This window comes from Narcine bancroftii, chromosome 4 (genome assembly GCF_036971445.1).
Source record: "Narcine bancroftii isolate sNarBan1 chromosome 4, sNarBan1.hap1, whole genome shotgun sequence".
Classification (NCBI taxonomy): domain Eukaryota; kingdom Metazoa; phylum Chordata; class Chondrichthyes; order Torpediniformes; family Narcinidae; genus Narcine; species Narcine bancroftii.
This window is the reverse complement of record NC_091472.1, coordinates 97796544-97810710: the sequence shown is the minus strand read 5'-3', so window position 1 is coordinate 97810710 and position 14167 is coordinate 97796544. Positions and strand designations below refer to the sequence as shown.

The 14167-nt window shown below is 43.2% G+C and overlaps 1 protein-coding gene across 11 annotated transcripts in view; it reads right to left on the bottom strand.

The window, feature by feature from the left end:
* Positions 1 to 14167, bottom strand: part of LOC138760870 (centromere protein J-like) — a 221397-nt gene that overhangs the window by 194313 nt on the left and 12917 nt on the right. For 9 of the 11 annotated variants that reach the window (XM_069932115.1, XM_069932117.1, XM_069932116.1 and 6 more), the window contains one exon: positions 2572 to 2689. In XM_069932115.1, the coding sequence (XP_069788216.1) occupies positions 2572 to 2689 (118 nt within the window). Of the gene's footprint in view, positions 1 to 2571; positions 2690 to 14167 lie in introns of those variants that run through there. The other 2 variants (XM_069932118.1, XM_069932124.1) reach the window with 2 other exon arrangements.

The window sequence follows — 14167 nt, the reverse complement described above, 5'->3', positions numbered from 1 at the left end:
GGCACCAGCAGGGGATCTGACATATTGAGGACTGCTACAAAGGGAGACAAGTTATGTCTTTTGAGCAGCTAAGGGGAAAATACGATTTGTCTTATGGTACCTTTCACTGTTTCCTCCAATTGAGATAATTCTTAAGGGGCAGGTGGGCCCTACAATGACCTCACCTACACCAAGTGAGGTTGAAGGATTACTTTGACTGGGAAACACACCCAAATTTATATCAAGAATGTACTCGGTACTCCAAGGTGAAAACCCCAAACCACGGCTACACAGATCAAAGGAAAGATGGGAGTCGGACCTGGGCATTACAATTAACAAAAGATGTTGGTCAGGCTGGTGTAAAGACTGTGTGACAACAGTTATCAATTTTAGATACAGACTGATGCAATACAACTTTCTGCATTAACTCTACCTCACCCACAAAAACTCCATAAGGCAAAACCAGAAATTTGATAGGAAGGGCTGAATCAGTCATTGGGTTGTTTTAGTAGTTGGGAAGTATCAGAGATCAGGCAATTAAAGGATTGAAAATAATTGCATATGTTAATTCATGAGAGAGTACCTACTTGGTAAAAGGGGCAGGATATAATCAGAAGTGCTTTCATTACTGGAAATCTGTGGCCAGAGGGACTTTGCAAGCTTTGTCGAGATGGTGCACATTGTTTTTTTAATATTTTATTTTTGATTTTCCATTATCAAACCATGATATCTTCCAGAAATCTGTATACATATGATGTTTCTTCCCCTCCCATTCCCACCTCCAAGAGAGAGAATGTGCTTTAGGTGTGGAGTGGAGCAGGGAACATTTGTTCATGCAACCTGGTTCTGCGCAACGGTAGCCCCATTTTGGCAGGATTTGGCCAACATACTAACTGCAGGACCCAACATTATATGTATGTACTAGGGAACCTTATGGACATAAGCTACAAATTAACCAAATTCAATTCATATTTATATCTTTGGCCATAACAAAAAAATGCATAGCAATGACCTGGAAGTCTGACTGCCCTCTTCATATCAGCTAGTGAATTACCAAGACGCATAGCTATATTCCCATGGAAAAAGTTATGTATAATCTTAGAAACCAACACAGCACCTTAGTTACAATATGGCAGCCATATCTAAAGTACACGGGAGCACGACTGTAGCGACACCCCGACAAAAAAGACATAGAGATTCATCAACAGATGGATTAAGAAAAGTAGCTTTACAAGGGGGGTGGCTCCACAGCTTTATGGATACACACTGGAAACATCGATATCACACCCAGCTTCTCTTTCTCTCTTGTTATCTCTCTACTTTTCATTCTCTCTCGGGAGGTGGGAATGGGAGGGGAAGAAACATCATATGTATACAGATTTCTGGAAGATATTGATATACTATCTTGGTTTAATAATGGAAAATCAAAAATAAAATATTAAAAAAACAATGTGCACCATCACTACAAAGCTTGCAAAGTCCCTCTGCCCACAGATTTCCAGTAATGAAAACACTTCTGATTATATCCTGCCCTTTTTACCAAGTAGGTACTCTCTCATGAATTAACATATGCAATTATTTTCAATCCTTTAATTGCCTGATCTCTGATACTTCCCAACTACTAAAACAACCCAATGACTGATTCAGTCCCTTCCTATCAAACACTAGCCTATTGATGTTGTTGGGTTTAAGTCATGACTTGCGCTTGACTTGGATTAAAGTAAGGGAGAGTTGTGCAGGTTGTCAGCCTCTCTCTCTCGCCCCAGCCTATCGGGGCCCAGTGGCAAGACATAGTCGAGATGGCTGGAGAGAGGTCAGGATGCAGTGGATGGCCAGCAGTGTTCTGTATGTGTCTCACTGTGCTCTCTTAGTTCTTCATGATGCATTGCTGAGAATCACCTTTCTTCCCGTTGAACCAGTGATAGTTTCTTCTTCACAGTCTGCCGAATCCAAGTTTCACATGCTAGGTAGACAAGCCCTGAGTGTCGTGGGTCCACGGCAGTTCTTGCGGCATGCTCGCAAGCCTCCCTATCCATTGTTGGGCATCCTCATCTGCCTTTGCAGCCGTTGGGAGATGTCTCCTCTTCCGCCTGGTCCACCATTGGGATGATCATCTAGTAGTGTAGTAATGACACCACCCCTCACTTATTTTTGCCCGCTAGCTGAAGCGGTTTCCAGGCTGTGGCATGAGGAGCCAACAAGTGAGAGATTTAGGAGATGAATGAGGTCCAGCGATGCCTACCTCTTCCCTAAATACCAAGCCCATCCACACCCTGACTACAAAGTCTACCCTAAACTTAACTACCAAGGGAAATCTACTGTCCAATTATTGTTCCTTCTCTGACCTCATACCCACATTCTGATTCTTGTACCTAACAATCAATGCCAACTGCTATCTTTCCAATTCCACAACTCTTTGATATCTCTCCCCTGCATCTCTAGACCAAACGGTGGCTTTTGGATTTCCTGATGGTGAACCAATGATCCACATGTTCGCTGGCCAATGAATACCTCTGAAGAAACGAAGAAATATCAGGCAATGGATTTAAAATTACCATTATTATCCATGTGGTAAATTCTAATATAATTTACCTTGACTGGTCTTAGGCCAGCTGAGCAACCTGATGAGTTTCTGTTGCTGTTCCATCAGCTGTTGGAGCTGTTCCATCTGCTGTCGCATTAATTGTCCCTGCTGCTGGCTTTGTACCTGCTGATATTACAGATAACATCACTTTCTGGAGTGTTCAGCAATCTATTTTTTAATCCACTTAAAATGTAAAAAAAAACTATGCATATGATATTCAGAAGCTCTAGAGAAACTTAAAAAAATGTACAATGAAAAAATCTGGATCTGCACTATTATAGCACTAAATAGTAAATTTCCAAGTTATGTTTGGATAATAATACAATGTGTAGCACACTGGGCACTAGAATTTCTAGAATACCATCTTTTATCTTTTGCCCACGTTACATCTAAATTGTTAATCTCCCTATTCTCTCAAAGACTACAATTTTACAAGCAAACGTGAAACATCATGCAATAAACAGTGCACGGTTGGGTCTTTATGAAACTCTTTCTTCAACAAGTTGTAGAACTTCTACAGCATTGTTGGATCTCTGCATAATGTAACAAAACTGTTTCAGTTGTGGACCCGTGACTGCAAACGTATGATTCACCCAGGCCTTCTGCCATATAACAGGTCTTCACAATTAGTTCTGTGTTAAATTCCTTTATCAGCTCTACATCTCTTCATGAATATTTAACTGATAATATGCCAGCATCCCAGTGGAATTCAAATTAGATCATAGTCAGATTATGACAACCCTGTAGAAAAAAGGTTAAAATATCTGATGATCTTTTTCTGATAAATTATCTGATTAAATTGTCTCATTATCTGACAGCCCAAATTTAGAAACTATCATAACAATTATTAGGTGACACAAATGGATTGCTAAATCTGCAGACTAGATAGGAGGAATGATACAGGATACAGTGATAACTGTTTGGATCTTGCTCCTAGTATTCACAGGGAAAATCTACTTATTATTGGACAAGATGTGGACAACATTGGAAGTCAAGCAATTATTACCCATCTCTAATAGCCCTTGAGAAAGTAAAGATGAGCTGCCTTACAGAACTGCTACACTGTGAAGGTTCAAGTTCATTATCATCCAATTGTAAAAGTACAACTGAACAAAAAAGTGTTATTCTTTGGTCCTCAGTGCAAAAACATGAAAACACACATACAGACATAGCACACATGCAGACAAAAGATTCATATTTTACATGTATAAAATTAATATTGTTAAATAAATAGTAGAGTCTCAGAGGGTTTATAAGTGCAGTTCATCAGTCATTCAGCAGTCTCACTGCTCGTGGGAAGAAACTGTTTCTCAGTGTCGTGGTTCTGGCTCTGATATTTCTGTATCTCTTTCCTGATAGGAATATCTGGAAGATTCTGTGGGCAAGGTGGTAGGGGTTCTTAACAATTTTGTGAGCCGTCTTCAGACAAGGATGCCAGTAGATCATTTCAATGTGGGGAGGGAGACCCAAGTGATCCTCTCTGGTGCTCTGATGGTCCTGTGGATTGACTTCCAATCCAATGCTCTACTGTAACTATACCACTCTGTGATGGAGATGGCCAGAACACTCTCAATAAAGCTTCTATAGAAAGTTGACAGGATGGTGGCCACCTTCCTGACACAGAAGAGATGTTGTTTGTCCAAGATAGGCCACTACTTAAGTGGACTTCAAGAAATTTGTTGCTCTCCACCACCAATCTATTAATGGGTAGTGGAGGGTGTTCATCCCTGGTTCTTCTGAAGTCTACAATCATCAATTTTGTCTTGTCCACGTTGAGACTCAGGTTGTTATTCTCACACCGATTTATGCTATTTTCCACTTCTTCTGTGTAGTGCGACACGTTGTTGCTAATGAAGACAACACTGTTGTGTTATCTGCAAACTTGATGATTCTGATGGAACTGCATCTAGTGCTGCATTCATGGGTGCCCTGGGTAAACTTGTACCTCTCATTTTGCTCGTTTTAGATTGGTCACAGAGTTTGAGCTACCAAAAGAAAACAGACACACACGCCGAGAGCACTTCAGTTTATACAAATCTTTATTACAAAATCTTAAGCTGATTTCAAACTACAATATGCAAGCCCTTCCCAATTATACTTATCAACGCCTGGACTGGTCCCAACTGCCGAAGCGAGGCAACAACCGCACACTTGTAGTAGGTTGTCAGGGCACCGGGACATTGGTTGGACTCTAGAAATTCTTCTTCTTGCTGAGAGATGTTGCCACCCCTCAGGGAATCTGAAACTTCAGCAGCTGGACCATGGCTTATATTACCCAAAAACTGCTTACCCAAGCACCTATTCCCAGCACAAAAAAATTCTGTCATATACCACAACTTTCTTGCTTATCACTTTGAATACAATGATTTACTTAGCTGCAAGACAACTTTCTAGATTATCACTTCAAATACAATGACCTACTTAGCTGCGAGGTCTCACTTGACAGTCTGCGACTAATAAAATCCCATCAATCTCAAACAGCAACAGCTAATGAGCAGGAAGATTAAACATTCTTGGTACCAGATGTATTTTTATCAGATAACTGCATCTCTGGGCCCCATGGTGGAATTTAGCTTATGTCCACTGAGTCTCAAGCAGGTTACTGATTCTCAGCCTTGCAGGAGCAAAAAACATGGTTTAAATCCTCCTCTACAATGGGTGAGTGGCATGAACAGGAAAACACAGCCCTGAGGTGTGTCAGTGCTCAGTGTGATGGTGCTCGACGTTCCACTGCCCACCTGGACATACTTCGGTCTTTCTGTTAGGAAGTCCAGAAGCTAGTTGTAGAGAGGGGTGTTGAGTTCCAGTAGGGGCAGCTTCTCCATCAGCCTCTGGGGAATGATCGTATTAAATGCCAAGCCTGCCATATGAAGCATCACTCACTAGATGGGTCAGGATGGTGTTGAGGAACAAGGCTATAGCATCATCAGTGGGATAGTTCCATCTTTAGGTGAATTAAAATGGGACCAGTGTCTCTAAGAGGTGTGCTTTTGAAGTGTTCAGACACTCAAAGCATTTCAGAATGGTGAAAATCAGTGCCACTGAGCGATAGTTATTGAGACCTGTTATGGTTGCTCTCCCTGGTACTGGGATAATGGTGGCTGTCTTGAAACCTGTGGGGACGATAGACTGCTGCAGTGACATGCTAAGATGTCTGTAAGGATCTCCATTGATTAATCTGCGCAGACCTTCAGTATCCAACCAGGTCTCACTGCCTTGGATAGAGTTTTCCTCACCTCAACTGTGGCTCATCAGGGGGACAAGGAGCTTTCTTCTCCTCAAACCATACATAGAAGATAAAAGTCTGTCCAAAGGGAGGCATCATTGTCTTTGACTTGCAAGGTTGTCTTGTGATCTGTTATAGTTTTGCTACATTTTTATTGCCAGTGTCACTCAGCTTTCTATGGATCACCGTGCTGTTAAGAAGAAATTCCAGAAAATAGACCTAATGAGGATATTTTTAAAATGACAATATTTTTTGAGGCCAGCATGGTATGTAACTTGAAGGGGTAGCTAAAAATGGTAGTGTTCGCATACATTAGCTTCTATTGTCCTGAATGGCAAAAGGTTTGGAAGGTGCTGTTAAAGTAGTCTTGGTGAGCAATTACAGCTAATACAACATACATTAATAGAGAAAATATTTAGGATTGTGGACAGAGTATCAATCAAACAAGAGTATTGTGTCCCAGATTGTATTTAGCTTTGTGTTTTGTTGACTCTGCACTCATCAGTCTTCTCTGACTTGTGCCCTGCAAATGGTGGGAAGACTTTGGAGATCAGATGATGAGTCATTCATTGTAGAATACCCAGCCTCAGTAACTAATTAAGCTTCTGGTTAACTGTCACCTTGCCAGGGTGCAGGTATTTGGGAGTTGGAAGTACTAAATGTAAATCATGTCCAGAGTGTTTAGATTCACCCTTGTCATTGATAGTCATTGCTGGCACTTGGATGTGTTTCACATATACAGAAAGGGATAACCTTGGACATAACCAAAAAAAATTATGCAATGTAACATGATGTTCAAAATTAACACAGAAAACACTGGGAATACTCAACAAGTCAGATAACATCTGTGGCATTTCATTTCTAGTTCTATTGGTTTGGATGAAAAGTATCAACCTGAAACATCCAGCTCTGTTTTTCTCTTTCTACATACAGATGCTGGCGAACCATCTTGAGTATTTCCAGCAATTTCTGTTTTTATTTGCACTTATTTGCTTATCAATTAATTTAGAATTTTATTTGAAATGGCTTAACATGCAAACCAACTTGAAATAAGAATCTTTTCATTTACTACAGTTTGAATATTCATAATGTTCCAAAAAGAGATTAATTTTGGAATTTCTCTACCATCTCAAAAAAACTCATTGCTGGATGTATGTTTGGATAATTTTGTTATTTTAAATCCGAGAACAGGTTATAAAATTAATATGAATTAAATTATCATTGATGACTTTGAGCATGAATTGTATTAATGTTGCAAAATATGGCTAGTAGTAGTCCTGAACTTGAAAACCCTCACAAACTTACACTGAAGATCCAATGACCCTGCTGACCTCAGCAAATGCTTGGAAGTACAGACTACCTGTAAACTACCTGTTGAATGAGTTGCTTCCAAAGTGGAAATGTTCTTGAAAGAAACCAAATTAATAACTTGTGGATGTGTAAATTTTAGAGACTCGAATGTTAGGATTCTTTTGTTGGCTAGACTGTTACTGTTCGACAACATTTCAGTCCTAACATGCATGGTATTTTAAAAAAAAGATTTAAAGAGTGGGGCATGTTATTCATGAACAATGTTCACAAGATCACAGATATAGGAGTAGAAGTATGCACATTGAGTCTGCTCCGCCACTCTAATCATGAGCTGATCCATCCTCCCACTCAGGCCCGCTCCTTGCTTTCTCCCTGTAATCCTTGATGCCCTGAGTAATCAAATTCCTGTCAATCTCTGCCTTAAATAGACCTAACAACCATGCTTCCATAGCCACCTGTAGAAACAAGTTTCACAAACTCATGAGCTTCTGATTAAAGGAATGATTTCATGTTCTTGTTTTAAAATGATGCCCCTTTATCCTTAAGTTATGCCTTCTTGTCTTAGAATCCCCCTACCATGGGAAACATCCTGCCACATCTACTCTGTCCAGGCCTTTTGGCATTCAAAATACCTCTATGACGACACCCCTCATCCTTCTGTACTCCAACAAGTACATTCGTGATCCTTCAGTCCACCGGAACCATACCAGAATGCATTGATTCCTGGAAGATCATTACAAATGCCTCCACATTCTTTACAGCTACCTCCTTCAGAACCTGAGGAGGTATTCCATCCAGTCCGGGAGACCTATTTACCCTTAGACCATTTAGCTTCACAAGTACTTCTCTTTTGTGTTTTGGACTGCACTCACTTCTCTTCCCAGAGAGCCATGAGAGTCCAGTACACTGCTAATGTCTTCCATAGTGAAAATTATCCAAAATATTCATTCAGTTCCTCTGCCATCTCCTTGTCTCCCATTACAATTTCCCCAGTGTCATTTTCTAACAGTCCTATATCTACTTTGATCACTCTTTTTTTCTTTATATATTTAAAAAAAGCTTTAGTATCCTCTTTGATATTACTTGCTAACCTCCTTTCATAATTCATCATTTCCTTCCTAATCACCTTCTTAGTTGTCTTCTCTGAATTTTCACAAGTTTTCCAATTCTCCATCTTCCCATTTATTTTTGCTTCCTTGTATGCCCTCTCTTTTGTCTCATTTTTCTGTTCACATTTTTCTTTCTTTTTGGTGTGTGCCTGTCCTGCCCTTTCCTCATTTCTCACAGAAACTCCAGCCATTGCTGATCTGCTGTCTTCCCCATTCATGTGCTTCTGCAATTGACTTAGGCCAGTTCCTCTTTCACATGCAACTGAACTTTTCTTTACTCCACTGAAATACTGACACACAGACTTTAGCCTCTTCTTTTCAAATTTCAAAGTGAACTCAATCGTATTGTTATCACTGCCTCCTAGGGCTCATTTACCTTAAGCTCTCTAATCACCTCTGGTTCATTTCTCAGCACCTGATCCCCTGGTGGGGTCATCAACAAGCAGCTCCAAAATGCCATCCCATAGGCACTGCACAAATTCTCTCACCTGAGATCCCGAAGCAACCTACATTCATGTTAAAATCCCCCACAATTATTGTAATGCTGTTCTTCTGACATGCCTTATCTATTTACAGTTGCATTTTGTAATCCACATCCCAGCTGCTGTTTGGAGGCCTTTACATAACTATCATTAGTGTTCTTTTAACTTTTACCATTCCTTAACTCAACCCATAAGGATTCTACCTCTACTGATCCTATGTCCCATCTTCGTAATATTTAATATTGTTGCTTACCAGCAGAGCCATGCCCCTCCTTGGCCTACCTGCCTATCCTTGTGACGCACTGTGTATCCTTGGATGTTCAGCTCCCAATGACATCCATCTTTTAGCCCCAACTCAGTAATGGCCATAACATCACACCTTCCAATCGGTAGCTGTACTGTAAGATCATCCACCTTTTTGTAATGCTTTGTGTATTTAAGTATAATACCTCCAGCTATTATGTTGTTTTCTCGTTTGCTTGTCATCCTTGCTGCACACTTTATTGTTGATTCCCGCTTTTTCAGCCCAAGCACTCTAGTTCCCATCCCCCTGCTAAATCAGAGCTCTACAATTTACAAGAAAGTGTTGCCCTGGTTTGACTTATCAAAGTGGAATGCTTCACACTTTCCAAAGTTAAATTCCATTTGCCATCTTCAGCACACATTCCCAAATGATCTAGATCCTATTGTAAAATTACATGTCCCTCACTGTCCATTACACTACTAGCCTGGTATCATCTTAAAACTTGCTAACTACACGGTCTTCCAAATCATTAATATAGATAACAAACAGTGGACCCAGCATTCATACTGGTCAGAGGCCTCCAATCAAAAACTACGACTCCATGCCTCTTTCCTCAAGCCAGTTTTGAATCTAATTGGCCGCTCACCTTGGATTCCATGGGATGTAACCTCGTGCGCTAGCCTACCATGTGGCACCTTGTCAAAGGTCTTGTAAAAATCCATATAGACAACATACAATGCTCTGCCATGCTTAAAGGCATTCTGATTATTTCTATCAGGACCTGCCATTCCATATGCAGATAAATCCTATCCCTCTGAATTCCCTCCTGCCACTTTACCATCAGTGATGTCAGGCCCACCAGCCCTGTATTCTTCTGGCTTGTCCTTAATAATGGTACAATATTAGCTACCGTCGTCTTCAAAACTTTGGCCAAAGATTGTACAAATAACTCTGCAAAGGATTCTGCAATTTCTTCTTCAGATTCCCACAAGATCAGAGGATGTACAGCCAGGCCCTGAGGATTTTGTCCAATTACATATGCTTCAAGGCTGCCTCATCCTTGGTCATTTGTTTATGGTCCATGACATTGCAGCTCATTGGCTTCAATTCCTCAGCTTCTATGATCTTCTTCACAGTAAAAATTGATGAGAAATATTCATTTAAAATCTCATACATCTCCTGTGGCTCCATGCAAAGATGGCCATGCTGATCTTTAAGGGGACCAATTTCTCCTGAGCCATGATCTTACACTTAATATATCTTGAGAATCTTTGTGGACCTTTCTTTACTCTGCCTACCAGATCCACATCATGGTCTCTTCTTTCCCTCTTGATTTCCAACCTAAGTATACTACACTTTTACTCGCCAAGGGATTCACTTGACGTGAACTGCCTAAATCTTATATATACTTCCTTCCTTTTACTGACCAGAACTTCATTAACCAGGATTCCTTAAAGTTGACAGTGTTGCCCTTCATCCAAATATGTATATGCTGCCCCTGAACTCTTGCTATATCACTTCTAAACCCTCCCACCTTCCAGCCTTCCTCTTACCTGCAAACATCCTCTCCAAATCAACCTCTCCAAGTTCCCTCCTAATGTCTCCAAAATTGACCTTACATCAATTTAGGACAACAAGTCATGAATCAGTCCTATCTTTTTCCATAACTATTTAAAAACTAATACAGTTATGATCACTGGTCCTAAATTGGTCCTTGACTGACTCTTCTGTCACTTGTCCAGTCTCTTCCCTGAGAAGGGGCCTAGTGTTGTGTCCTCTCAAGTCGGATCTTCTGTATATTAATTAGGACATTTTCTGGGACATAACAAATTCCATCCATCCTGTTCTTTTGCACAGTGTGTGACCCACCCAGTCTATGTGGAAGAAGTTGAAACCATCCTGTAATATAACCATTACATTGCTATAACTATGAACAAATTCTCTGTACATCTGCTCCTCCAATTCCTGTAGACTATTTAGTGGTTTATAATAGAGTCACAACAAAGTGATTATTCCCTTCTTGTTTCTAAGTTCTGTCCAATTCCCCAAGAATATTCTACTCAGCACTGTTGCTATGTCCTCCTTCATCAAAAAGACAACTTCTTCCCTTCTCTTTCATGCTTATAGCATTTGTACCTGTGATAGAGTATTTAGAGGTGGTTTGGGAGGAATTATTAGAGCAGGTTGCACACAAATATTTTAAAACACAGAATTTGCAGGACTTTTGCAGAAGACAAAGCTAGCAAACCTTTGGAAGACGTCTGGTCAAAGGTGAAGGCTGTCTGTCTGAAAGGTGACCCGAAGGAAGGAGGATCATCTGGAGAACCCTGAAGGGGACAAGTTTCATCAGCAAGACTGATTGAGAAGGTATCAGTTGCGATGTACTGAAAGAGGAATCTCTCTCTGAAAACCAGCAAGGACCCTCCTGAGTGGTAATCATTTGCCTGTTAAGCACCAAAGACTGGTGAACTTTGTCAATACTAATTTCTGTGCACAGTACAAGAATTGCCTGCAACAGTGAGATTGGACTGTGATCCAAAGAACTTTTCTAATCTTAAATATACATTACACACACCTACGCTTAGTATTAGAGGGGGGATTAAGTAGGTTAAGTAATAAGTTAATGTTTAATTCTGTTTTCTTGTTCAAATATAATTAAAAAATACTTTTGTTTAAGTAACCCTGTGTTGTGATGCATATCTATTGCTGCAGGTTTTTGGGGTCCTCTGGATTCCATAACATTTTATGGGCGTTTGTTTTTTAGGATTTGAGCATTGCAGTTTTATGATTTTTAGTTGATTGGGTTTTCTTTTGCAAGCTATTGTGTCTGGAATTTTTGCAAGCTATTTTTGCAAGCTGACTTAAAGCTTGTGCTTGGAATAACAGCACCAATGGATGTTGATACATTTTTGTTACAACCATCACCTGCAAAACTGCAGAAGGTGCGAAAAGAGGAACTGATGGCTATTTCTAAGGCATTGAAAATTGTTGAAGTTAAACATTGGATGAGAAAAGTACAAAAACAGAGGATTATAGTGAAATATTATAAAGGTGGAGGCGGCAGCCCCAGGCCGGGCACAAGGAGAGCAGCGGCAGCCCCGGCCCCGGTCCGGGCAGAGGGTAGGCGGCGGCGGCCCCGATCCGGGCAGGAGCAAGGGGGAGGCGGCGGCCCCGGCCTCGGTCGAGTGAGGCAGGCGGAGGCCCCGGTCCGGGCAAAGAGGTGGAGGCGGCATAGGAGAAGGCCACACCGATATAAAACCTATGACCCAAGGACCTCACTGCCACGTCCCAGCTTGCTTGGCCACGGCACACGAACCATGGGTGTAAAGGGTGGAGCCAGTACTGCGCACACTGCACTCCACCTAAAAGCTCCTTTGCGCAGGCCCGAGGACAGGTCCACATCCTCCCCCTCCACGTCCTCCCCCTCCACGTCCTCCCCCCTCCACGTCCTCCCCCTCCACGTCCTCCCCCTCCACGTCCTCCCCCTCCACGTCCTCCCCCTCCACGTCCTCCCCCTCCACGTCCTCCCCCTCCACGTCCTCCCCTCCACGTCCTCCCCCTCCACGTCCTCCCCCTCCACGTCCTCCCCTCCACGTCCTCCCCCTCCACGTCCTCCCCCTCCACGTCCTCCCCCTCCACGTCCTCCCCCTCCACGTCCTCCCCCTCCACGTCCTCCCCCTCCACGTCCTCCCCCTCCACGTCCTCCCCCTCCACGTCCTCCCCCTCCACGTCCTCCCCCTCAAAAGATGCTCACAAACTCAAGCTAGCATGCTGGAACATCAGAACCATGCTAGACAAGGCCGACAGCCACCGACCTGAACGTCGGTCTGCCCTCATTGCACATGAACTCCTCAGACTTGACATTGACATAGCCGCTCTCAGTGAAGTCTGCTTGGCAGATGTAGGCAGCCTCCAAGAACGCGGCGCGGGCTACACACTCTACTGGTCTGGCAAGCCTTTGGATGAACGACGCCTATCTGGTGTAGGCTTCATGGTCAAGAACTCCATTGCCTCCAAACTCGAAAACCTTCCGACAGGCCACTCGGACCGAATCATGTCCATGCGACTCCCCCTTCAAAACAAGCATCGCATCACCCTCATCAGTGTCTATGCTCCAACCCTCCAGGCGGAACCAGCAGAAAAGGACAAGTTCTACACTGACCTGCGCAACCTCATCCAACGCACCCCTACAGCCGACAAGGTTGTCATCCTTGGCGACTTCAACGCTCGCGTCGGCAAAGACTTAGAAACCTGGCCAGGAATCCTGGGCAAGCATGGCGTCGGCTAGTGCAATGACAATGGGCGCCTCCTGTTGGAGCTCTGCGCAGAACAGCGGCTTGTCATTACAAACACCCTTTTTCAGCAGAGGGACAGCCTTAAGACTACCTGGATGCATCCCCAATCCAAACACTGGCACCTCCTGGACTACATCCTGGTGCGAGAAAGTGACAAACGAGATGTGCTCCACACCAGGGTCATGCCCAGCGCGGAATGCCACACTGACCACCGGCTGGTTCGCTGCAAGCTCAACCTTCACTTCAAGCCAAAGCCCAGGAACAGTAAAGCCCACAGAAAGAGGTTCAATGTTGGAAACCTACAGTCAGACAAAGTGAGAGGAAACTTCCAGGCAAACCTCAAAGCAAAGCTCGACGATGCAATCCGCCTCACGGACTCGTCCCCTGAAACCCTCTGGGATCAGCTGAAGACTACCATACTGCAATCCACTGAAGAGGTACTGGGCTTCTCCTCCAGGAAAAACAAGGACTGGTTCGATGAAAACAGCCAGGAAATCCAGGAGCTGCTGGCAAAGAAGCGAGCTGCCCACCAGGCTCACCTTACAAAGCCGTCCTGTCCAGAGAGGAAACAAGCCTTCCGTCACGCATGCAGCCATCTTCAGCGCAAACTCCGGGAGATCCAAAATGAGTGGTGGACTAGCCTCGCCAAGCGAACCCAGCTCAGCGCGGACATTGGCGACTTCAGGGGTTTCTACGAGGCTCTAAAGGCTGTGTACAGCCCCTCACCCCAAGTCCAAAGCCCGCTGCGCAGCTCAGACGGCAAAGTCCTCCTCAGCGACAAGATCTCCATCCTCAACCGATGGTCAGAACACTTCCAATCTCTTTTCAGTGCCAACCGCTCAGTCCAAGATTCCGCCCTGCTCCAGCTCCCTCAACAGCCCCTAAGGCTAGAGCTGGATGAGGTCCTCACCCAGGATGAGACATATAAGGCAATCGA